Source organism: Primulina huaijiensis, chromosome 4 (genome assembly GCF_012295235.1).
Source record: "Primulina huaijiensis isolate GDHJ02 chromosome 4, ASM1229523v2, whole genome shotgun sequence".
Lineage (NCBI taxonomy): Eukaryota > Viridiplantae > Streptophyta > Magnoliopsida > Lamiales > Gesneriaceae > Primulina > Primulina huaijiensis.
In genome coordinates, this window is record NC_133309.1 from 11,374,993 (window position 1) to 11,400,920 (window position 25,928).

General features: G+C 39.5%; 1 protein-coding gene across 1 annotated transcript in view; it reads right to left on the minus strand.

Annotated features, from left to right (window-relative positions):
* Positions 1-5,796: 5,796 nt before the first annotated feature.
* Positions 5,797-25,928, minus strand: part of LOC140974891 (uncharacterized) — a 24,717-nt gene continuing 4,585 nt past the window's right edge. The window contains exons 2-6 of the mRNA XM_073438382.1: positions 20,567-20,732; positions 13,488-13,776; positions 13,147-13,332; positions 10,633-10,929; positions 5,797-6,274 (exon numbers count right to left, since the gene is read on the minus strand). Of these exons, the coding sequence (XP_073294483.1) occupies positions 5,797-6,274; positions 10,633-10,929; positions 13,147-13,332; positions 13,488-13,776; positions 20,567-20,732 (1,416 nt within the window). The remainder of the gene's footprint in view (positions 6,275-10,632; positions 10,930-13,146; positions 13,333-13,487; positions 13,777-20,566; positions 20,733-25,928) is intronic.

Consider the following 25,928-nt stretch of genomic DNA (forward strand, 5'->3'; position numbering starts at 1 on the left):
TTTATATATATATATATAATTGTGTGTGTTTTCAAATAAAATAATTTCTAAACTTTTTATGATAATATAGTTAAAATATATGGTTTGTATTGTTGTTAACATGTATAATTGAAAAAATTCTTTTTGTAAAAGTATAATATATACTCGCACATATTTTTTGAGTAAGTGGTGAGAAATGAGAAAACAATTAATAAAATTTTATTGATTATTAAAAAATGGTTAATTACAAGAATATAACTTCCCTAAAAAAAATATTAATTATAAAAAAAATAGACGATAAATAACGGATTGCAAAGTTTTTTGTTCATTGTAATTGTTTTTTCTAGATTTGATTGATGTACTATAAATGTGTTCTACAAAAAAATAAAAATCCATCAATCAATATGTTCTAAAACAAAAGATTTGTTTGTGTTGGATAAGTTTCAAAGGTAGTCGAATGTATCCGTTATATAAATGTTTATATATATAGACATGTTTGGATAAAAAAAATTATGTAATTGTAAAACTTTGCAGTCACGTTAATAAAAAAAATAAAAAGAAAAAAAGAAAAAAAAAGAGATTTTATTATTTGTAAATTTTTCTATTTTTTTTCAATATTAGTTTATTTAATTGTCTACTTTAATAATTATCTTTTTTCAATGAGAGTTAATATTCAATCAAACTCCATGAGTGTAAATCAGCAATCCATTAAATATTTTGACCTGAAATAATATGGAGTTGAGGCTTTTACAAAAATATTCTCGATATTATACATGTTATTGTGGGTGGTGTGAATTATCTTTTTGACTATATTATCATAAAAAAATTTAGAAATTAAAAAAAATATATATATATATTGTTACTTTATATATTATGTGAAAATAATAATAAAAGCAAATCTAATTATATATTATTATATTATATATAAATATATACATAAATCGGTATATGGGTTTGTTTTTAAAATGAATATGTTTGTATATTTGAGTATATAAAATGAATAAAGAATCTAGGTTGTGATTTTTCGATAAATTTTATTACTAATAGACTAGTAATAAGATAGTGTGGGGGTGTGATGAAACTTAAAATTAAAATTTTATTATATGTTAAAACCAATATTTTAAAAGTTAAGTTTCATTAAAATTATAAAATTATGTTATTTTAGTATTGTGTGTTTATATTTAAATGTCTTACTAAATATGTTTTATATTAAGGTTTTCTACGTGTTCGTAAAATAATGATAACTCAAGCTAACAAATTCAAATGGAGGTGATTCAAACATGTTTGGAATCCTTGAAAAATTATCTACAACTTTGCAGAAGACATGATTGCCTTAAAAGTTGGTTAAGATGATCAAATTGTGAAAATTTTAAAAGGAGGATAAATTTACTTTCACCATGACCAACATATAGTAAAAAAATCATACCTATTTCCATGTTTAACCAAATGAGGTGAACCAAGTTGCCAAATTCATCTACAGACAATTTCCCACATGTTAGTTGTTTTGAGCAGAGTCAAATTCGGTGATTAAAGTCGTGGAACAAAGCATTGAAAGAAGGGACATGGAATTGAAGTTGGAGGAGACAAAGACTACTATTACAACTACATGACATTAGTAAAATTTTTGACCCTTTCTCTCATTTGGCCTATAAATATATGCTTTGTGCTAGCTTTAGAATCATTCTATCTCATTGTAAAATATAGTGTGAGTGTGTATAAAAGTTCTAAGTTTCAATATATTTTTCATTTTCCAAATTATGAGTGATGTTTTTAGTGTTGATCAAAAGTAAGTTCATGGAAAGCTAAATCTATTATGTCAAGGTGAAGAAGATGATTTNTATTGTTATATTATACATATATATATAATTATATCATATATTTCATTTTGACGATAGCATGGCTCTGCCGGTTGTTCAAAATGAAATATTATGATTAATAATAATATCTAACAATCTAACATTTACTTTATCGCAACTAACTTTTACTTTCCACAACTAACTTATTAAATCATATATTTCATTTAGGCAATAACGTGGCTCTGCCGGTTGTTCTAAATGAAATATAATGATTTAATTTAACATTTATTTTATGCAGTTATATATTTATATAGTTATATATATAATCATAGGTACCAGATATAAAATATCGGTGAATTCGGTATTTTCTATAGTGAGAACTATATTAGTTGTGTGTTTAAATATTTAATTTTCTTGGAACCATTATTTATGGTGGTTTCCTTTGTTTTACTCTTAGTTAAACAATATTGCATAAACCAAGAATAAATCCTCGAGCCTTGACAAAATTTATAATTTGTAAACTTCGTTCTTGCATTTAGTAATCTATAAATTAATAAATTTAAACTTAAAATAATCTCTCTGTGGGTCAATCTCTATACCATCCCAAGATATAATGTGGCCCAAGAACGCCACTTTGTCAAGCCAGAACTAGCACTTACTGAACTTGGCATACAGCCTTCTGTCCTGTAGAGTATGCAGTTGTAATGCCCGAGAATTTGATTATTGTAATCTGATATGATTTGTTGATTAATTAATGTGATTATAGATGGAACGGATTAGACCGGGGAAGGCGGAAAGGAAAGTTGAATTATGTGTGAGGATTGAGCCTCGCGCATATGCGCGACTTGGATCCGCGCATGTACGCGCAAGGGGCAGAGAACCTCGCGCATATGCGCGAGGAGTGTAAGCGCATATGCGCGAGTTGTGCGATGAATCAAGTGCAATTCCAGAGAACCTCGCGCATATGCGCCGAGCAGGGGCTCGCATATGCGCGAGGCGCTGTGCATGCTACGCGCCGAGACATAATGTCTCGCGCATATGCGCCGAGTGATGTCGCGCATATGCGCGAGACGTGTTGCGTGAAAGGATAAGCCACCTAGCTCTAGACATGCAATACATATATATAAAGAAACGTTCATCCATCAAAATACAATACGCCTTTTTGTGAAAGATCCGGCCGTCAGAATTTCAATCTGACTTCAGTACTGTGTTCCTATCGACGCAGGCTCCAACTGGACGTAAGTTTTGTTACGTTTTGATATGTTTTGAAATTGTGCTATTGTCAGAATTGAATAGGATTCATATATGATGTTCTTGACATGCTAGACATCAGATAATCGAAGTCAGATTAAGAAACAGATTGAGTACGGATTTGTTATAATTTTTCAGAGTATATTGATTGATATTGGACAGATTTTGATTATTGATTGATTACAGATTGTATTGGATATGGGTTATGGATTGTAATTAATATCGGTTGAGATGGTATTGACGGGGATATCGGGATTGTTCCGTTATGCCGCTAATTTTGAATTAAATACAGATTTATCAGATTCGATATTGATCTGAGCAGTATATTAATATGGTATTATTTGATATTGTCATTACCAGACTGAGGGTTGACAGACTTTGAATTCCAGACAGGAACGTCATTAGAACTGCGATAAAAGAAAGGTATAAGTCAATGTGGTATTGGGAGATCGACACAAGTAGGATATACTTGTGTTTCCCTAAATCACATACTATTTGTTATTATTTGCATTGATTTGTATTTGATATTCTTGTTCTATTGATATATAGAGAGCATGTGTTAGGCGAATATTAGATGAGTGATCTTGTGACAGAAGTACCTGATAGTGGCGGGATCGCCACGGGCACATTGCACGATGTCACAAGATAGTGTATTGGCGATAGTGCCATAGTCTGTGACGGATAGGTCAAGACACTGGATGTTTGGTTATATCGACGTGGATAGAATGAGAGTTTCTTCTATTACTGGTGGTCGATATAGGAATACCATCGTCTGGAAATCGGGATCCCTAGACTAGGAATGAGACTAGTCTGAGACGTGGAGTCACGAGTTTGATTGACAGTTTTACATTGATTATATTTTTAGATTTTGATCTATATTACTGTCATCTGTTACATGCTTTATATTATTTATATGATTGCATGGTTCGTTGATTTATACTGGGATTTTATTCTCACCGGAGTTATCCGGCTGTTGTCGTGTTTGTATGTGTGCATGACAACAGGTGGGACAGGATCGGGATCGAGGAGATAGAGAGAGATCGTGATTAGAGTGGAGACTACGGACTTGATCTGAGATAGGGTTGAACACTTGATATTTAGTAGTTGAACCTTAGTTTGTAAATGATTGTATATAGTACAAGACTTGTACTTTACTTTTATACTGATATGTATAGTAGAGTGATTCCATTACGTTCCGCATTTGATATTATATTATAAAAAAAAAAAATTAGACCCTGTTTATTATAATTGATTAATTAGTCCCAATGACAATTAAGAACATGATTAGCGTCCGGGTCCCCACAGCAGTACTGTCCTCAGATGCTGACTGTGCTCCTCGAATAAATCAGTATGTCATCTATAAAAACTATGACCAGATGACACAAATATGGCTGAAACACGCGATTCATGAGATTCATAAAGATTGCTAGCGCGTTCGTCAGACCAAAGGGCATCACCATGAACTCATAGTGCCCATAACGTGTCATGAATGCTGCCTTATGCACGTCAGACTCTCTCACCTTTAGCTGGTGATATTCTAATCGGAGATCTATCTTCGAGAATACTAATGCTCCCTGGAGCTGATCAAATAGATCCTCGATCCTGGGAAGTGGATACTTGTTCTTGACCATGACACGGTTTAGCTCCCTGTAGTCAATACAAAGTCACATTATGCCATCTTTCTTTTTCCCAAAAAGTACCGGCGTGCCCCATGGAGAAAATCTAGTGCGAATGAAACCATTATCTAGCAAATCTTGAATCTGATCCTTCATTTCTTTCATCTCTGCAGGTGCTAGGTGAGAGGGAGCCTTAGAAATAATCAATATACCTGGCATGAGCTCGATAGAAAAGTCCACATCTCTGTCCGGGGGAATTCGTGAAACATCGTCAGGGAAAACACTGTGGAAATTTCTGACCACATCAATGTCCTCTAGACTCTAACTGACTGGCACTGACACTGATGCAATACTAGCCAAAAATGCCTGGCAGCCTCTCTTCATGAGCTTCCTCACGCACATACAAGAAATGACGTGAGGCTTCTGCTGATGTCGGGTTGACTCGAATAAAAACGTCTAACCTCTGGGCGGTCGGACTGCTACTGATCTTTGTCGAAAATCGATGACCACTCCGTTCGTAGAAATCCAGTCCATGCCGAGAATAATATCGAACTCCGTTAGTGGTATCACAATCAGGTCTGCTTGCACTACATTTTTTTGTAACCGAAGCTCCAATTCCTTCACTATCTAGGAGGTATACATCTGATCTCGGGACGGAAGTCAAACTCTGAATCCCAAATCCATAGCATCTGGTATGATTCCTAGTCGCTTAACGAATGACTCGGATATATAAGAACGTGTAGCTCCGGAATCTAGTAATGTCCGTCCTGCGACAAAACATGCCATCAAATCTGATCACTTTGAAAATTAAGAAATTTTCTACCAGCAATTATCCCAAAATCATCGAAAAATTTTTGATCTAATTCTAGTACCCATTCTAAAACTCGAATTTTAAACAAACATTACGAAAATTGCAATTTGGCCCTTAAAATTTCGAATTCTCAAAAACTTTGGCTCTACAATTTCAGAAAATTGCAAATTTGACCCCAAAAGTTTTCGAATTTATCCCAATTAATTCCTTAAATCCATCTATTTAGAACATGCAACCTAATTTATTCTTGGTTTTCAATCCAAAAATAATACTAATGACAATCATAAAACCCATGCAATCAAGGCGGAAATTTAAAATTCTTAAGCGTAAAGGTTGCCAGTGATCAGTGTGGCTCCGCCTCTGCTTCCTCTGCATGCATCACATAGGCCCTGCATGTTGTAGGGCCCTTGTTCCTAGGGCAATCAGCGGCCATGTGGCCCTTCTCTTTGCATACAAAACCCCTGAATGAGCCCCACATGCATTTGCCGTAGTCCAATCTGTTGCACTGCTTGCACACCTGTTCTTCCACCGGCTTAGGAGCCTTTGGTGCCTGTGGAGGTTGTTGCTGTTCTGGCTTCATAAATTGTCCCCGGGGCTTCTTCTGCCCTTGCTTCTTCGGTTGCCCTGAGTGCTGCTTCTTCTGCGGTTGTGCATTGGGCTGGGTCTGATGCCTCTTTCGCTGCATCTCGAAATCGATGTCCCTCAGCGCCTGCTCCACCTGAAAAGCACAAGCGGTGGCATCATCGTAACCAGCAATGAAACATCCCGGCGCAGGGCGGGTCTCAGTCCATCCATGAAATGCCTTAACTTTTGATCGGCATCTTTAGCGATTAGGGGCATAAAGTGACACCCCCTGTCGAACTTTTGAATAAACTCGGCCACAGTCAAGTCCCCTTGACGGAGACTCGTGAACTCCTTCGTAAGTTGACCCCTGACATCAGCTGGGAAATACTTCCGAAGAATACTCCTTGAACTGCTCCCAAGTGAGGGTAGCCAAGTTCATCCCGTGGGCAGCTCCCTCCCACCATAGGGATGCGTCATCCCTCAGCATATAAGTGGCGCACTTGACCTATCGCCATCCCTCATCTCCAGGTACTCAAAGTGTAGCTCCAAAGACTGAATCCAACCCTCCTCAACGAAAGGGACAGTGGTACCTCTTCGGGTTGAGCCATCTAAACTGCTCATAAATATTAGCCTAAGGTCGAGGAGCCAGCTCCATAAGCATGGAAATACCCTCCAATACACGGGTAGCTGCATCTCCTGGCGATGGTGGTGGTGGTCCTCTGCCACCTCCAGGAATTTAGTCCTCTCTGTCTGCGCTGAGGTCGCGTTTGGGAAGCATGATATCTAAATACAGTCCAAATTCTAAACGTAATCGATCATGCAATTTAATCTAGTTTTCAAAACATTTTAATCCTTAAATCATGAAAGCAGCTAAACATGTATTTCTATCATAATTCATGTAATCATGCAGGTGATAGCATTAAAACATTTAAAACACTTAAAAAATGTAAACTTAAAGACTTGAGGCTTGAAGACTGCGCTGCAGAAGCTGGCGGTGGCATAACCCTATACAAGACCCTTGCTCTGATACCAACTGAAACGTCTACTAATTTTTTTTATCTCATTTTCGAAACTTATTTTAAATGCATGCAATACAGCTGAAAATCCACATTTTAAAAATACTAGTAATCAACTAACAGGTAAAAATATTGGAGTTAAAATTCATGACAAATCTTCATCCCCAATCTTACGTTTTAAAAATGAAACAAATATGAAACTTGAAACTCCTCATAACCAACATTAGTAAAAAGACATAGTACGTAAATATCCAAAATAACTCTTATCATAAACATGATATGCCTAACATTCGGTTCTCGAATTCGCGTGCGCACGTCCAACTCTTCCTACTCAGTCTTTGGCAACTCAAGTCACCTGATCAACAAATTCACCAGCATCATTCACGCCTAGTGAGTCTAAAGAATCAACATGCAACGTATCATATTTTTTAACATACTTAAAATTTGCGGAAAAAATAAAAATTTTCTTAAGTAAATAATAAAATTTCAAATTGCGATAATGATAAATTGTTCGTCCAAAATATTTGCAATAAAAACGATTAAAAATATAGGTTGAAAAATGAACTGGTTTAAACAACGTAAGGCAATCTCGTAAAAATCAGAGTACTTGAATCAACATGAGTAAATGCGTAAAACATAGGCGGTCCTCGAGTTTATCCTCCGCGCAGTCCGAGCCAGCTCATTAGTCCCCACCCCTCGTCTCCTCATACTCGTCCTCACCTGCATCTATCAATTCTAGTTAGTCTAAAGACTCAATATGTATAAACTGAAAATAGCAAATAATACGTAATAAAACCACAAGCCTTTTAAAGTAGAGCGTACATACTTAAACTTGAATGTACTTGCATAAACGTAGGCGTGCCATCGTATCGTAAAACGTTTTATTAACATACTTGCAATATACATACTTGGACATACATAAACATTATCATTTTGCGTAGAAATATGTTTCAAAGTAAGTGAGCCATACATAAATGTGTCTGATCAGACTAAACCACAGTATTGGGCTTGCAGGGATGTTCACTACCACATACATGAGAACCCCAGTCATGATTTACCGGGTTGATTGGTCCCTGGTCATGCTTTACTGCTTTCTAACCATGATCTAAACCCTGTCATGCTTTATCGGGGTGGAGAGGTCCCCGACTACGTCACCCCGGCTTCCTAACCCGTTCATATTTGGTCACAAGACAATTATCATACCTCAAAAACAAAAAATATTTTCTTTGCATGTCGAACATACTAATACAATATGCATGCCTGCCCAAGACAAAAAAATTTTTTTTTTAAAAAAAAATTTCCCAGCGAACTTGGCCCTCGGGCAGTAAAATCTTACAGCTCAAGCGCGTACCGTCCAGAAGGTCTGGCGCTCGAGCGGCAAAATATCGCGTCCTAGGACCACCATATATGCGCGAAAATTTTTTATACCAACACAGTTGAGCAGTGACACGGGAATGACCATAATGCCTTTATTTCTTGTCCAAAAATTACGATTTTACTGTCAAATCGAAGGTATCAAAAAGTACTACGTTTTATATGTTGAACATTTTTCCATAAAATCAACCAAAAATTCACAGTAATCAAATTTCCAGAAAACTAGATTTTTGAGATCTAAAAATCGTTTCAAAATCAATCCAACCATTTTTGCTCAAACTTTGCATAACATACATGAATGTTTACACACAATAAACATCAAAACATATACTATGATAAAATCGATGCAAAAACAAAAGAATATACATGCATTTGTGTCTAAACGCTCGAAGATGACGAGTACTGGCGTGGTTGAATACGGGGGACAATCGGGTGACTTTTGCTGCGCGATTTCTTGAAGAAAAATGACAAAACAATTGTTGAGAATTTGCAGGGAAAGGGAATGAGTTGTGGCTACTGAAAGAATTCTCGAGAACCCTAGCCACTCTCCAAAAAAATTGAACTTGTGTGTGTGTGCAGTGTGTACGTGGGGGTAGTGTAATTAGGTGAAAAGAATTTGCTTAATTAATTAATTAATGGCTAAAGAATTGTTTAGTTAAATAATTATGGATTAAATAATACTAATCTAATTATTTAATCACAAACAAAGTTTTATTAAAAATCCTTTTCAAGACGTAAAATTCTCCACTACTAAACATAGAAAATTTGAAAAGCTTAAAACCTTAAAATCAATTAAAAAATTAAATTAGACTTTAAAATGTTTAAAATTTCAAAAATCAATTAAAATAACAATTTTCTTGACTTGAAATTAAGTACAACATTTTCATAAAATCGCCTAAATCGAAAATTCGTCTGAAACATGAAACTCAAGAAAACATTTTAACATGCATCAAATAAACATATAATAATTTTAAATAATGCAAATCATTAATCGGGCATTGCTAAAATCATTTTAAAATTATTTAAATAATTTAGCAATTTAAATAAATGCATGGGTTTTACGTGTACTAATTTTGGGCTCTACAATTCCTCTCCCACTTAAATAAATTTCGTCTCGAAATTAAATCTTACAAACAACTCTGGGTAGCGATTCCTCATATCTGCTTCGGTCTCTCAAGTGACCTCCTCCACTGATTGATTCAGCCACCGGACTTTGACCAACTTGGTCATCTTGTTCTGAAGTCTCCGCTCCTGTTTGTCTTGGATTTGGACATGTCCTTCCTCATAGGACATATCTGGAGCCAACTGCAACGGCTCAAAACTCAAGACATGCGAAATATTTGCTATATACTTCCTCATTATTGAAACATGGAATACGTTGTGTACTCCATCCAGATTCGGTCGTAGGGCTATACGATAAGCTAGTGTCCCAACTCTATCAAGAATTTCGAACGGCACAATAAATCTCGGACTCAGCTTGCCTCTCTTTCCAAACGTCATAACACCCTTCGTAGGTGTTATCTTGACGACTCTGGGCGGTATTCATCCTGTCTCAGATGTTGACCACGACTCCTGCAGTCAGCTGAACAATCTCTGGACCAAGTTCTGATCTCTCACAGACTTCATTTCAATGAATCGGCGATCTGCACTTCCTTCCATACAGTGCCTCGTAGGGAACCATACCTATAGATGATTGAAAGCTGTTCTTGTAGGTAAACTCCACTAGAGGTAGCTTTGATTCAAAATTTCCATGGAAATCGATCACACAAGCTCGCAGCAAATCTTCCAATATCTGAATCACTCGCTCAGACTATCCATCTGTCTGTGGGTGGAATGGCGTACTAGACAGCAACTTCGTCCCCGTGGCTGAATGTAAACTCTTCCAAAAGGACAATGTGAACCTCGGGTTCCTGTCGAACACAATGGAAACGGGGATCCCTTGCAATCGAACTATCTCCCTAATATAGAGCTCTGCATACTGAGTAATGGAGAAAGTCGTCTTCACGGGTAAGAAATGGGCCGATTTAGTAAGTCGATCCACTATAACCTAAATAGCATTGGATCCTCTGACTGACCTCGACAAACCAACAACGAAGTCCATGGTGATATTCTCCCATTTCCACTCGGGGATAGGGAGCGGCTTAAGCATTCCTGCTGGCCTCTGATGTTCTGCTTTCACTTGCTGACAAGAGAGACATTCAGATACAAATCGGCGAATGTCTCACTTCAAATCTTGCCACCAATACAGCATCTGCAAATCCTTGTACATCTTGGTACCCCATGGATGAACGAAATATGGAGATGCATGTGCCTCTGTCAGAATATTCTCTCGGATCGAATCAACACTAGGAACCCACATCCTTTCTCTATACATCACAATACAATCGGACACTATGTAGAGTACACTACCCTTGGCCTCATCCTTCAGTCTCCATTTCTGCAATCGCTCATCCAAAGACTGACCTCTACGGATCCGGTCTAGCGAAGATGACTGGACTGTCAGATTAGGTAGCTTAGGAACTCTGCCCTTAGGATAAACTTACAGGCCAAACCTCTGAATCTCTGACTGAAGAGGTCTCTGCACTGACAGCTATGCTACGACTGCTACTTTTCTGCTCAGAGCATCTGCCACAACATTTGCTTTCCCTGGATGGTAGCTAATTTCACAATCGTAGTCTTTCACTAAATCCAACCCACGTATTTGTCTCATGTTCAGCTCTTTCTGCGTAAAGAAATACTTGAGACTTTTGTGATAAGTGAATATCTGGCATTTCTCACCGTACAAGTAATGTCTCCAAATCTTCAACGCAAAGACAACGGCAGCTAACTCGAGATCATGAGACGGGTAGTTTTTCTCATGCACCTTCAACTATCTGGAGGCATAAGCTATAACCCGACCATGCTGCATCAGAACTGCACCTAAACCGAGCTTAGAAGCATCGGTGTACAGAACAAAATTGCCTTGTCCTGCTGGCATGGCTAACATTGGCGCTGTAATAAGAGCTTTCTTCAGAGTATCAAAGCTCTTCTGACACTCATCACTTAAAACGAATTTAGCATTCTTCTTAGTCAATGAAGTGAGTGGAACTGCAATCGAAGAAAATCCCTGAATAAATTTCTTGTAGTAGCCTGCCAAGCCTAAGAAACTGCAGATCTCTGATGCATTCTTCGGCTCAACACATTCCTTAATTGCTGTCACCTTAGCTGGATCCACCTCAATGCCACTGCTAGAAATTATATGACCCAAAAATGCTACTTTCTCCAACCAGAATTCACACTTATTGAATTTTGCAAACAACTTGCGACTCTGCAAGACCTGCAAAATTGTACCCAAATGCTGACTGTACACCTCATGGCTCTTCGAGTAGATAAGAATGTCATCAATGAACACTATGATGAACTGATCTAGGTAGGGCTGAAATACTCGATTCATGAGGTCCATAAAAATCGTTGGAGCATTCTTTAGTCCAAACGGCATCACTAAGAACTCGTAATGCCGATATCTGGTTCTGAAGGCTATCTTATGAACATCTGCATCTTTAACCTTTAATTGATGATACCCGGATCATAGATCTATCTTAGAAAACACTGTAGATACCTGAAACTGATCGAAAAAGTCCTTGATCCTTGGTAGTGGGTATTTATTCTTGATCGTTACCTTGTTCAGTTCTCGGTAATCAATACACAACCGCATGCTTCCATCTTTCTTCTTTACAAAGAGCGGATGAATTATTTAACTAGGAGCTCCTGAATTGGCTGCTTGAGCTCTAACATCTCAGCTGGAGCTAAACGGTACGGTGCCTTAGAGATTGGCACGGTGCCTGGCACAAGGTAAATAGTAAAATCCACCTCTCTGTCTGGTGGAAGGCCTATGACGTCATCAGGGAAAACGTCAGGAAAAGCTCTGACTACTTGTACATTAGATATCGATGGAATGGGTAAGTCAAGTGCGGAAATAATACTGGCCAAGAAAGCCTAACACCTCTTAAGAAAATGTCTCTGTGCCAGCATGCAAGAGATCATGCGAAGGAAACTCCTCCATCTGTCCGGCTCAAAGAGAAATTGCTCCATGCCCAACAGCCTTACCAACACTGACCTTTTCTGAAAGTCAATCAGAACTATGTTCTTCGTCAGCCAGTCCATTCCCAATATAATGTCAAACTCTGGTATCGACGACACAATCAGATCGGTATACACTAGGTGGCCCTGCAGTTCAAGATCAATATCTCTGACCATGCTAGTAGTTGATAACTCTTCCCCTGATGGGGCTGTCACTGAATAGCTTACGTCGAGTCCAATAGACTTGATGTCCAGATGATTAGAACGTCTTAGAAATAAAAGAGTGAGTAGCCCCGGAATCTATCAAGGCCTTCATGGCTACTCTCTTTACGAAGATGTTTCCAGTCAACAGAGTCGTGTCTGGGTTCTCCTCCTCTGCCTACATGGTGAACACTCTTCCCTAGGTCGGTTGCCTCCACTTTGGGCAGTCCTTCCGCATATGGTCGCTGGATCCACACTTGAAGCATTTGCCTGATCCACATAAACATTGTCCTTGATGCTAGCGGTGACACTTCAGGCACACCGGGTGCTCACCCGGCCTCTGAGGAGCCTTCTGCTGAAGAATAAGACCCTTGCCTTTCTGCGGTCCCTGAAATGGTCTCTTCCCATGCTGTCCTTGGAAATGCCTCTTAAACTGCTGATGCTGCTGCTGTGGTGCCTGATAGGGACTCTTGCCCTACTTGTCGTTCTCAATGTCCCTCTGGTCCCGCTTTGCTGACAGGGCTCTTGACACGGCCACCGCATAAGTAGTAGGACCAGCTACTCTCGCATCATTCGGAATCAGGGGCACAAAGTGACGCCCCCTCTCAAATTTCTTGACAAAATCTTCCACGCTGCTGTTACCCTGTCGCAGCTTCATGAACTCCCTGGTCAGGCGGGATCGTACTTCCTCAGTGAAGTACTTGGAGTAGAAGACCTCCTTGAAACCAGTAAAAGTCAGTGTTTGCAAGTTCACTGACACAGATGCGCACTCCCACCACAGTCTGGTGTCTCCTGTTAGTAGGAAAGTGGCACACCTGACCCTGTCTGCATCCTCCAGCTCCATGAAAACAAAGTTACGTGAATGGACTTAATCCATCCCTCCACTAGCTTCGGGTCAGTAGTCCCCGAGAACTCCTTTGGGTCCATCCTCCGGAACCACTCATTGACTGTCTCTGGTCTAGGCCTCGCCCCTGTGTCTACTGCAGCCTGGTTTCCCGCAAACTGTGTGAAGAACTGAGTCATCCCTGCAAGCATTTGAGCCTGCATATCTGGCGGTGGACGAGGAAGAGTGGCCCTTTCCCCATCCTGACGCACTCTATTCTCATCGCCTGCTCAACACACAATCCTACGTCTGGGAGGCATACTGCTCCAAAATTTACCCAAAACGTAAACCGAACAAGCATGAACATAATATCTATATCATAAGATGCACGTAATTCGAGTTTAAAACATGTACATGCTGAAATCATGACTTGATGCTTACTACATGAAAGAATTTAAAAACGTAAACCTTACACACTTGAGGTGTGACTTCGTGAGCTTCTCGCAACTGGCAGTAGGCATAACCCTTAACGAGAACACCGCTTTGATACCAACTGTAACGTAGCGTATTTTTGAACATACTTAAAATTTGCGGAAAAAATTAAAATTTTCTTAATTAAATAATAAATTTTTAAATTGCGATAAAGATAAAATGCTCGTCCAAAATATTTGCAATAAAAACGATTACAAATATAGTTTGCAAAAAGAACTGGTTTAAACAACATAAGGTAATCTCGTAAAATTGAAAGAATCAAAAATAGGCGGCGGGTTTAGCCTCCGCGCAGTCCGAGCAAGCTCATTGGTCCCCACCCCTCGTCTCTTCATACTCGTCCTCACCTGCATTTATCAAGTCTAATGACTCTAAAGACTCAACATGAATAAACTGAGAATAGCAAATAATACGTAATAAAACCACATGTCTTTTAAAGTAGAGCGTACATACTTAATCTTGAACGTACTTACAGAAACGTAGACATGCCATCATATCGTAAAACATTTCATAAATATACTTGCATCATACATACTTGGACATACATAAACATTATCTTTTTGCATAGAGATATGTTTCAAAGCAAGTGATCCATACATAAATGTGCCTGATCAGACTAAACCACTGTACTGGGCTAGCAGGGATGTCCACTATCACTTACATGAGATCCCCAGTCATGCTTTACCGAGTGGATTGGTACCTGGTCATGCTTTACCGCTTTCCAATCTTGATCTAATCCCGGTCAGGTTTTACCGGGGTGGAGAGGTCCCCGGCCATGTTCACCGGCTTCCAAACCCGTTCATATTTGATCACAAGACAATTAGCATACCTCAAAAACATAAAATATTTTCTTTGCACTTCGAACATAGTAATACATTATGCATGCTTGCCCAAGGAAATTTTTTTTTTTTAAAAATAATAATAATAATTTTTTTTTCCAGCAAGCTTGGCGCTCGGGCGGTAAAATCTTACCACTCGAGCGCGCCCCATCCAGAAGGTCTAGCGCTCGAGCGGCAAGATCTCATGCCCGAGCGCCACCCTGCATGAAAATTCTTGAAACCATTACAGTTGAGTAGTCACACGGGAATCATTATAACTCCTACATTTCTTGTCCAAAAATTAAGAACTTATGGTCAAATCGAAGGTATCAAAAAATACTATGTTTTATATGTTGAAAGTTTTTCCAGAAAATCAATTGAAAACTCACAATAATCAAAATGACAGCAAATTTGGTTTTTGAGATCTAAAAATCGTTTCAAAATAAATCCAATCATTTTTGCTCAAACTTTGCATAAAATACATGAATTTTTATACACAATAAACATCAAAACATATAATATGATCGGATCAAAAACGAAAGAATATACATGCATTTGTGTCTAAACGCTCGAAGATGACGAATACCGGTGCGGTGGAATACGGGGGACGATCGGGTGACGTTTGCTGCACCATTTCTTGAAGAAAAATGACCGAAAGTTTGATGAGAATTTGTAAAGGAAGGAAATGAGTTGTGGCTGCTGAAAGAATTCTCAAGAACCCTAGCCACTCTCCAAAAAAACAGAACGTGTGTGTGATGTGTAGTGTAATTAGGTGAAAAGAATTTGCTTAATTAATTAATTAATGGCAAGAGAATTGTTTAGTTAAATAATTAGAGATAAAATAATACTAATCTAATTATTTAATCACAAACAAAGTTTTAATAAAAATCATTTTCAAGACTTAAAAATCCCCACTACTAAACTTAGAAATTTTGATAAGTTTAAAACCTTAAAATCACCTAATAAATTAAATTAGACTTTAAAATGCTTTAAATTTCAAAAATCAATTAAAATAACAATTTTCTTGACTTGAAATAAAATACCACATTTTCATAAATTGCCTAAATCGTCGCCGGTCTCCTTTCCTAGATCCCGCATCGAATATTTTCCTGAAACATGAAACTCAATAACAAATTTTAACGTGCATCAACTAAACATATAATAATTTAAAATAATGAAATCATTAATCGGGCATTGCTAAAATCATTTTAAAATTAGGTAAATAATTTAGCAATTTAAATAAATGCATGGGTTTTACGTGTACTGATTACTCATGTCTACTTGGGCACCCCAAGTGGCCTCCTCCACGGATTGAATCAGCCATCGGACTTTGACTGACTTGGTCACTTTGTTCCGAAGTCTCCGCTCCTGTTTGTCTAGGATTTGGACAGGTCTTTCCTCATAAAACAGATCTGGAGCCAACTGCAACGACTCAAAACTCAAGATATACGAAGGATTTGCTATATACTTCCTCAGTATTGAAACGTGGAATACGTTGTGTACACGATAAGCTAGTGTCCCAACTCTATCAAGAATTTCGAACGGCCCAATAAATCTCGGACTCAGCTTGCCTCTCTTTCCAAACCTCATAACACCCTTCATAGGTGCTATCTTCACGAATACGTGATCTCCTACGGCAAACTCAAGATCCCTTCTTCTCTTTTCAGCATAACTCTTTTGACGACTCTGGGCGGTCTTCATCCTGTCTTGGATCTTGACCACCACGTCTGCAGTCTGCTGAACAATCTCTGGACCAAGTTCTGATCTCTCACCGACTTCATCCCAATGAATCGACGATCTGCACTTCCTTCCATACAGTGTCTCGTAGGGAGCTATACCTATAGATGACTGAAAGTTGTTGTTGTAGGTAAACTCGACTAGAGGTAGCTCTGATTCCAAATTTCCATGGAAATCAATCACACAAGCTCGCAAAAAATCTTCCATTATCTGAATCACTCGCTCAGACTATCCATCTGTCTGCGGGTGGAATGTCGTACTGAACAGCAACTTTGTCCCCATGGCTGCATGTAAACTCTTCCAAAAGGACGATGTGAACCTCGGGTCACTGTCGTACACAATAGAAACTGGGATCCCGTGCAATCGAACTATCTCCCTGATATGGAGCTCTGCATTCTGAGTCATGGAGAAAGTCATTTCCACCGGTAAGAAATGGGTCGATTTAGTAAGTCAATCCACTATAACCCAAATGGTATTGGATCCTCTGACTTACCTCGGCAAACAAACAACAAAGTCCATGGTGATATTCTACCATTCCCATTTGGGGATAGGGAGCGGTACCCGGCAGCGGGGACATCAGCGACAGTGTTACCCATCCACTGAGCCTTGGCCTTACATATCACGTATTAACGTATTCGTATTAGTCACAACTAACTACCTCCCTTCAATAACATGACATCATATTCAACACTTAATAAAATCATGCATATCCGTAAATTTTCTTTAAAATCAAGCATGCAAAGTATTTTTTATAATTACATAAAGAAGTAATATACATGATAACATAAACATTTTAAACATGTCAAATCGTGTTTAGGGAGCTTCCAAAACCGCTACCTCTACCCGAAGATGACTCGGATCAAATCATAATTCAAAGGTTCCTAATCAAGCTCCACATGACCTAATCTAGACTTGACTAAGCTTGGTCATAACGATATATTAATACCCAACGAGACAACTGCACTTAAACTAAAAGCTCCTTAAATCATAGACTAGCGCCTAGGCGCTTACACTGTGGCGCTTGGTGAGCGCCAAGGCGCCCAGAATCAGCGCTGCAGTGCTACATAATTCGTAGCACAGGCGCTGCGGCCCCTAAAGGGCAGCGTCGCGGTGCTAACCCTGCGACAGAAACGCATCCACACATAACCAAGATAACCTCTACCCTACTCTTAACCAAATCAAACCAGCCTAGAACCACCACACCTAGCTCACCCCTGGACCCCTCCTAGACAAATAGAACCAAGAAACCTAGCCCCATGCATGTTATTGCACGCTCATTCCTCGTATGACACGAAACAAGCCCCAACCGAGCCAACCTTACCTCAACTCGATCGGCTTCGGGGTTAGATCCTGCATGTTCGAGGACTCCTAGGTCATGTCTCAGACCCACCAGGGTCTGGTCCATGGCTTGGATAGGCCCTTCCACCGCCGGCTCAGCCTCATCACCCGATCCACTCACAACTAAGTCGTAAACCAAAGAACTCGATCGGCCCTCTCCTAAACCAACAAAACTTCTACTCAAACCTTAAGTCTCCTTCTTACTCGACGTGTACAGCCCCTAAGCAACGTAACTCAGCAGGCCCCTTGCACAAGAATCATAAAAACGTGAGTTATGTGCAAGAACATGCGTTTTCATTAACAGCCGAAGCAAGAAAAGTTTTACGCATGCAGGGTTTAATAAATCTTTACACATGGAATACATAACAGCATAATACAGTATAAATGATGTGAAAATAAAGATAAAAGGCGTGCCTTAACGATTATACGCTTGAAAACTCAAAGAACTACGCATGGAACGTGAACCGGAGAGGCGTGGAAGGAGCTTGCTTGAAAGCTATGGAGAAATTCAAGAGGATGCTGGTTTGATGCTGTAAAAAACATGGGGATGGAGGCTGCTGAGGGAGAGAGGGGACGGCTGCTGCTAGGTTTAGGGTTAGTGTTTAGTTCAAAAATATTTAAGTAGAAAATTAACACACTAATGGGCCCTAATTAAAATTTTAAAAGGATTAAAAGGCTTTTGAGCTCAATAAGTGTGACATCGTGCAATGTGCCCGTGGCGATCCCGCCACTATCAGGTACTTCTGTCACAAGATCACTCGTCTAATATTCGTCTAACACATGCTCTCTATACATCAATAGAAAAAGCATATCAAATCAAATCAATTGCAAATAATAACAAATAATATGTGATTTAGGGAAACACAAGTATATCCTACTTGTGTCGATCTCCCAATACCACATTGACTTATACCTTCCGTTTGTAGTCTCGGTCGGAAGAAACGGAAGTTCTGAACTCAAGATTGTCTCTATAAATCTGAAAGGACATATCGAGAATAATAATATCAACCTTCCATTCTCAATTCAATAATGAATCTGATTAATCTGCTTTTAATTCAAATCATCGGCATAACGGCACAATCTCAATATCCCCGTAAATACCATATCAACAGATATCAATTACCAATCATAACCCATATCCAATACAATCTGTAATTCAACCATAATCCAAATCTGTCCAATACCACTCAATATAATCTGATTCTTGCTGAAAAAAAAAATTACAACCTTATATATATATCCACATGCATGCTGAAGAAACGTGGCTTATTTTCACACATTTCAGTCGGCGCTCGGGCGGTCACAATTTACCTCTCGGGCGTGGAACGTTCTGTCCAGGCCCTAAAGTCGTTCTACTCTGGCGCTCGGGCGGTAACTTTCAGCCGCTCGGGCGCCAGACGTTCTGTCTGAATTCTTCTTTCGTGATGCATTGGCGCTCGGGCGGTCATTTTCTACCGCTCGGGTGCCAAAGGTTCTGTACAAACTTTTGTTTTTGAGTTCTACCGACTCCCGGCTATCCCACTCAAGCTCTTATACCCTCAATACTGTTAATTAATCCACTTCTGATTAAGTAATTAAATCTCGGGCATTACATTTCTCCCCCCCTAAGATTTGATTTCGTCCCCGAAATCACAAGCAATCAAATCATATCAGAAAGAATGTATAATAGAAGCTAAATAGGAAACCCACATCATCGAAATAACTCTGGGAATTTCTGCCTCATGTCCGATCCAGTCTCCCAGGTAGCTTCTTCAATGCCGTGACGAGTCCACTGAACTTTCACAAGTGGAATAGTCTTCGTTCTGAGCTGCTTTTCTTTACGATCGAGAATCTGAATTGGTTTTTCTACATAACACAGACTTTCATCAAGCGCGACTTCGTCTGGCTGAATAATGTGAGAATCATCAAGGAGATACTTCCGCAACATAGATACATTAAAGACATCATGTATTCCAGATAGAGAAGGCAGTAATGCAAGTCGATAGGCACGATCTCCTATCTTCTCGAGAATTTCATACGGCCCAACATAACGTGGAGACAACTTCCCTTTCTTGTCGAATCTGACAACTCCTCTGAAAGGTGAAATCTTCAAGAATACTCGGTCTCCAGCCTCAAATAGCAACGGTCTTCGTCGAACATTGTCATATTTGGCTTGTCTATCTTGAGCTGTCTTCATTCTCTTCTGAATCATCTTTACTTTATCTGTCATATCTCTGATCATGTCAGGTCCAATCTCAGGAACTTCAGAGATATCATCCCAATACAAATGGGATCGACACTTCTTCCCATACAACGCTTCGAATGGTGCCATTTCAATACCTTTCTGATAGCTATTGTTGTACGAAAATTCCCAAAGAGGCAATGCATCTTGCCAATTAGTGCTAAAATCAAGCACTACAGCTCTCAACATATCTTCCAATGTCTGAATCGTCCGTTCTGACTGTCCGTCAGTCTGTGGATGATATGCGGTACTAAGATGTAACTTTGTACCGAGAGCTTGCTGCAAACTCTGCCAGAAGTGCGAAGTAAACCGAGGGTCACGGTCTGAAACAATCGACTTCGGCACTCCGTGCAATCTAACCACTTCCTTAACATAAATATCGGCCATCTGGTCATATCTTTACGTCATCTTGTAAGGAATAAAACATGCAGATTTGGTCAATCTATCAATCACGACCCAAATCGCATCACAACCTCGGGAGGATCGTGGTAACTGCTTCACAAAATCCATGGAAATGTGATCCCATTTCCCTTCAGGAATAGGCAAACTTTGTAACAGTCCTCCAGGTTTCTTGCTTTCAGCTTTCACCTGCTGGCAATTCAGACACTTGGCTACAAATTCACTAACATCAGATTTCATCTGTTTCCACCAATACTGTGTCTTCAAATCATTGTACATTTTCCTGCCACCCGGATGAATGCTAAAACGACTGTTGTGCGCATCTGCCAGTATTCGCTGTCTCAATTCCGAAACATTTGGCACAACAATACGATTATTCCCGTACAGTACATCATCACGTACCTGATACTCTGACTGATGACCTGCTCTGACCATCTCAATCGATTCATGTACTTTCTGATCAACTTTCTGAGCCGCTTTAATTTTCAAAGTCAGCTCTGGTTCAGCTCGAATAGCATATAATCTCAAAGGCTGACAATCTGTTTCAAATACTAATCCAGACAAACAACAATCTTCTATCAAACTTGCAACACCTATAGTCGATAAGGACAAAGAACATACCTTTCGACTTAGGGCATCAGCTGTTGCATTCGATTTTCCTGGGTAGTATTTGATTTCACAATCAAAATCTTTAAGCAAATCAAGCCATCTTCGCTGTCTCATATTCAACTCAGACTGTGAAAACAAATATTTCAGACTTTTATGATCAGAATAAATTTCAAATTTCTCACCGTAGAGGTAGTGACGCCATATCTTCAAAGCAAATACAATTGCTGCCAATTCAAGATCATGAATTGGGTAGCGGGTCTCATGTGGCTTCAGCTGTCTCGAGGCATAAGCAATCACATGCCCTCGTTGCATCAACACATAACCCAAACCTCTGTGAGAAGCGTCACAATAAACAACAAATCCACCAGTCTCTGAGGGGATAGTCAGTATCGGTGCACTGGTCAATCTTTTCTTCAACTCAAGGAAACTGGTCTCACACTCCTCAGACCACACAAACAGAGCATTCTTCTCAGTCAACTGTGTAATCGGTTTGGCAATGCTCGAGAAATCTTTAATGAATCGTCTGTAATATCCTGCCAAACCCAAAAAGCTATGTATTTCTGGTACAGATGTCGGTCTCGGCCAAGAAATTACGGCTTCAAACTTACTGGGATCAACAGAAATACCGTCTTCGGATATAATGTGACCCAGAAATACAACCTGTCTCAACCAAAACTCACATTTCGACAGTTTAGCATACAATTTCTCAGCCCTTAAAATTTTCAACACAGTTCTCAGATGATCAGCATGCTCAATCATATTCTTCGAATAAATCAAGATATCGTCAATAAAAATGATTACAAAATCATCCAGATATCTTTGAAAGATACGGTTCATCAACCCCATGAATACAGCCGGCGCATTCGTTAAACCAAAAGGCATGACAATAAACTCATAATGGCCATACCTGGTTCGGAATGCTGTCTTTGGAATGTCAGAATCTCTAACTCGTAGCTGGTGATATCCGGATCGCAAATCAATCTTAGAATATACAGATGAACCTTGCAACTGATCAAATAAATCGTCTATACGAGGCAAGGGATATTTATTCTTTACCGTTGCTTGGTTCAGTTGCCGGTAGTCGATACAAAGTCTCATCGAACCGTCTTTCTTCCTCACGAACAGTACTGGAGCACCCCAAGGAGATACGCTCGGTCTGATATATCCCTTGGCCAGTAGATCCTCCAACTGTTGCTTCAATTCTTTCAATTCAATCGGTGCCATTCGGTATGGAGCCCTTGAAATCGGAACTGTCCCTGGCATCAACTCAATACTGAAGTCTATCTCTCGAATCGGAGGCAACCCAGGAATCTCATCTGGAAAGACATTAGCAAACTCGCAAACCACTGGCTTGATGGACTCGACTTCAGTAAATCAACTGAATAGACAAGGAATCCCTCCGCTCCATTCTACAACAATCGAGTCATAGACAATACGGATATCAAAGAAATTCTAGATCGAGAACCCTTACCGTAGAATTTCCACTCATCAGCCATATCCGGTCTGAATCTCACAATCTTGTGGAAACAATCAACAGTGGCTCTGTACTTGGTTAACATATCGATACCGATAATACAGTCAAAATCAGATAACCCAAGCACAATACAATCTAGCTCAATCTCATGCCCCTCATACTGTAGCATACAACGTTTCACAGATTTCACCGATATCAAACCTGTCCCCAACGGAGAAGAGACAAACACTACAGCAGTTAATGACTCAATAGGCAAAGAATGCATCAATGCAAATCGTTCAGATATGAATGTATGTGATGCACCAGTATCTATCAATACATATGCAGGATAACCAAAAATAAAACAGTTACCTGCAACAACATCGTCTGGTGCGTCCTGAGCCTGCTCCTCAGTCAGAGCGAACACTCTGGCCTGCTGTCTAGGAGGCTGGCTAACTGTCTGGCTTCCTCCTGGCCTCGGCTGTGACTGGGATGGTGCTGGCTGAAAGGAGTGGACTGCAGCTGGTCGTCTACAAGTCTGAACTACAGATCCAGATGACTCGGCATCCTGTAACCTCTGAGTATCTCTCTGGGGACAAACTTGAGCAAAATGTCCCTGTTGCCTACAAATACGGCAACTGCCAAACACTCCTCGGCACTGCTCTGTGGAATGCTTCCCTCCACAAGTGCTGCAATAGGGTCCTGTATAACTCTGGCCCTGACCGGTCGGTCTCGAGCCACTAGAACTGGATGAACTACTTCCAGATTTCTTAAATTGCTTACCCCTAGCTTTCAGGAATCCTTTCTTTCCACTACCACTGCCACTCTCAAGTTGGGGAGATGGTGGAGGCATTTGGGGTCTCGGTGCCTGTGGCATAAACGAAGCTCCTCTCTATCTCATCAGACCGGCTTTGGCTCCCTTAGCTCTGTTCAAGGCATCAGTAAAATTATTCAGTCTCCCGGTATTTACCAAAGTAAAGATTTCCGGATTCATGCCATTTATAAACTGGTCCGCAACGGCCTCATCATGTTCAGCTACGTGGGGAGCAAACCGCAACAGTGAAGAGAATTTGGCCACATCCTCCTCAATGTTTAGCTGGCCCTGTCTCAAATTGGCAAACTCGGCTCCCTTGTCCTTCCTGTACGACACTGGAAAGAACCTCTGATAAAATTCAGTTCTAAACACATTCCAGGTAATAGCCGGACCTCGATGTTCCAATGCCTTCTTTGTTGTAATCCACCAGTTCTTTGCAACATCATGTAACTGGTGCCCTATCAGTTTCACTCTCCGGTCATCAGTGTAGTCTAGGGACTCAAACAGCATCTCGATATCGTCTAGCGAACTCTCACAATCCACTGAAGTCTCGGTACCTTTCAGAGTCGGCGGGTGGAATGACTGAAATCTCTTTAACAATGTCTCCATTGGCGTTGCTGTCACGTCCATTGGAGGATTCCAAGTGCTACCATGTTCTGGTATTCTTCGAGGAGGCATATCTGATTAACAAAAGGATTAGTAACCCCAACCAACCATTCTGTTTCAGTCCTCCTCCGATCATCTTACTGCTGATCTAGAATCGGTGCTGCTTTGTTCTCAATAAACATATTACCATATCAAATCAGATAATTTAAGTAACATGTATTAAAGCAGTAAGACATGCTAGCAATCAAAGGCAGGAAAGAAAACTCAATCTACCCCGCTCACTTCTTCTTCTATCTCAATCTAAAGGATCTATCGCTCTGATACCACCTGTTTTGGGAACCCGGACGCTAATCATGTTCTTAATCGTCATTGGGACTAATTAATCAATTATAATAAACAGGGTCTAAATTTTTTTTTTTGGTTAAATATAATATCAAATGCGGAACGTAATGGAATCAATCTACTATACATATCAGTATAAAAGTAAAGTACAAATCTTGTACTATATACAATCATTTAAGACTAAGGTTTAACGACTACATATCAAGTGTTCAACCCTATCTCAGATCAAGTCCGTAGTCTCCACTCTAATCATGATCTCTCTCTTCATCTCCTCGACCCTGAACCTGTCCCACCTGTTGTCATGCACACATACAAACACGACAACAGCCGGATAACTCCGGTGAGAACAAATCCCAGTATAAATCAACGAAACATGCAATCATATAATTAATATAAAGCATGAAGCAGATATCAGATATATATCAAAATCTGAAACATAATTAATATCAAACTATCAGTCATACTCGTGACTCCACGGCTCAGACTAGACTCAATCCTAGTCTAGGGATCCCGGTTTCCAGACGATGGTATTCCTATATCAACCAACAGTAATAGAAGAAACTCCGATTCTATCCACGTCGATATAACCAAACATCCAGTGTCTTGACCTATCCGTCACAGACTGTGGCTGTGGGGCCCTTAGCTCCTAATCGTTATTACAATGCAATTTGATTAGGGTTAATTAATTACAGCGGAAAACGAGTTTAAAATTTTTTTACAATGAGCCCAAAATATGCTATTTGAATACTAAAAATAGTATTTCATCTCACATCATAAAACATGCCCACACATAATTAAAACAACTCATACAACAACAAATCATATCCTCGGGACATACCCCGATATATATAGATACATAAACATATATACTGGGAAAGACCACTAAACCTCAACTCAAACTGTGACTCCCTCCAGAAGTACCCTCTCCGGTCTCCTGATATCCTGGAGTACCTGTCATTGTCCACATACAAAGACAACAACAGCAGTCTGAAGCAACCACAATATATACCACATATATCTAAACAATGATATATGATATGCAATGCATGTATGTCGTGGAGGTATCAGGTCAAATGCCCATCCACTGAGCACATGTAAGAATCAATCGAATAGCTATCAAATTAATGCTCGAGCTGGCACACCGGCCTCAATCAGGGATAATCGTATGATAGCGTCGACAAAGCGCCATCAAATCCCAAATCTCAATCAAATCATCGGGGCCACTAATGTCTATGCTTTAAGGGTCATGTAATACCAAACATAGCATCGTGTTCACAAACCCCAGAATCAAATCAAATCATATCAGGGTATCCAAGGATCATAGCTCAACGTGCATGTCATGTATGCCACATAAACTCAACAAATAAGGCATATAGACATGTAACTCAATCCAATCAATCAAACATATATCATATAATACAGATACCTGTCGTATGTTACCCGGTCGCAACATACCTCAATTCTTCGTTCCAGTCGATGTAGCTTGAAGATATCAGTATAATAATCTATCTACATCAATAACATACTCACTTCAATCAATAACATCATTCAATATCAACAATAGAGGTTTCAAATATCTTTTGAAACTTTAAAATTCATATCAAATTCAAAT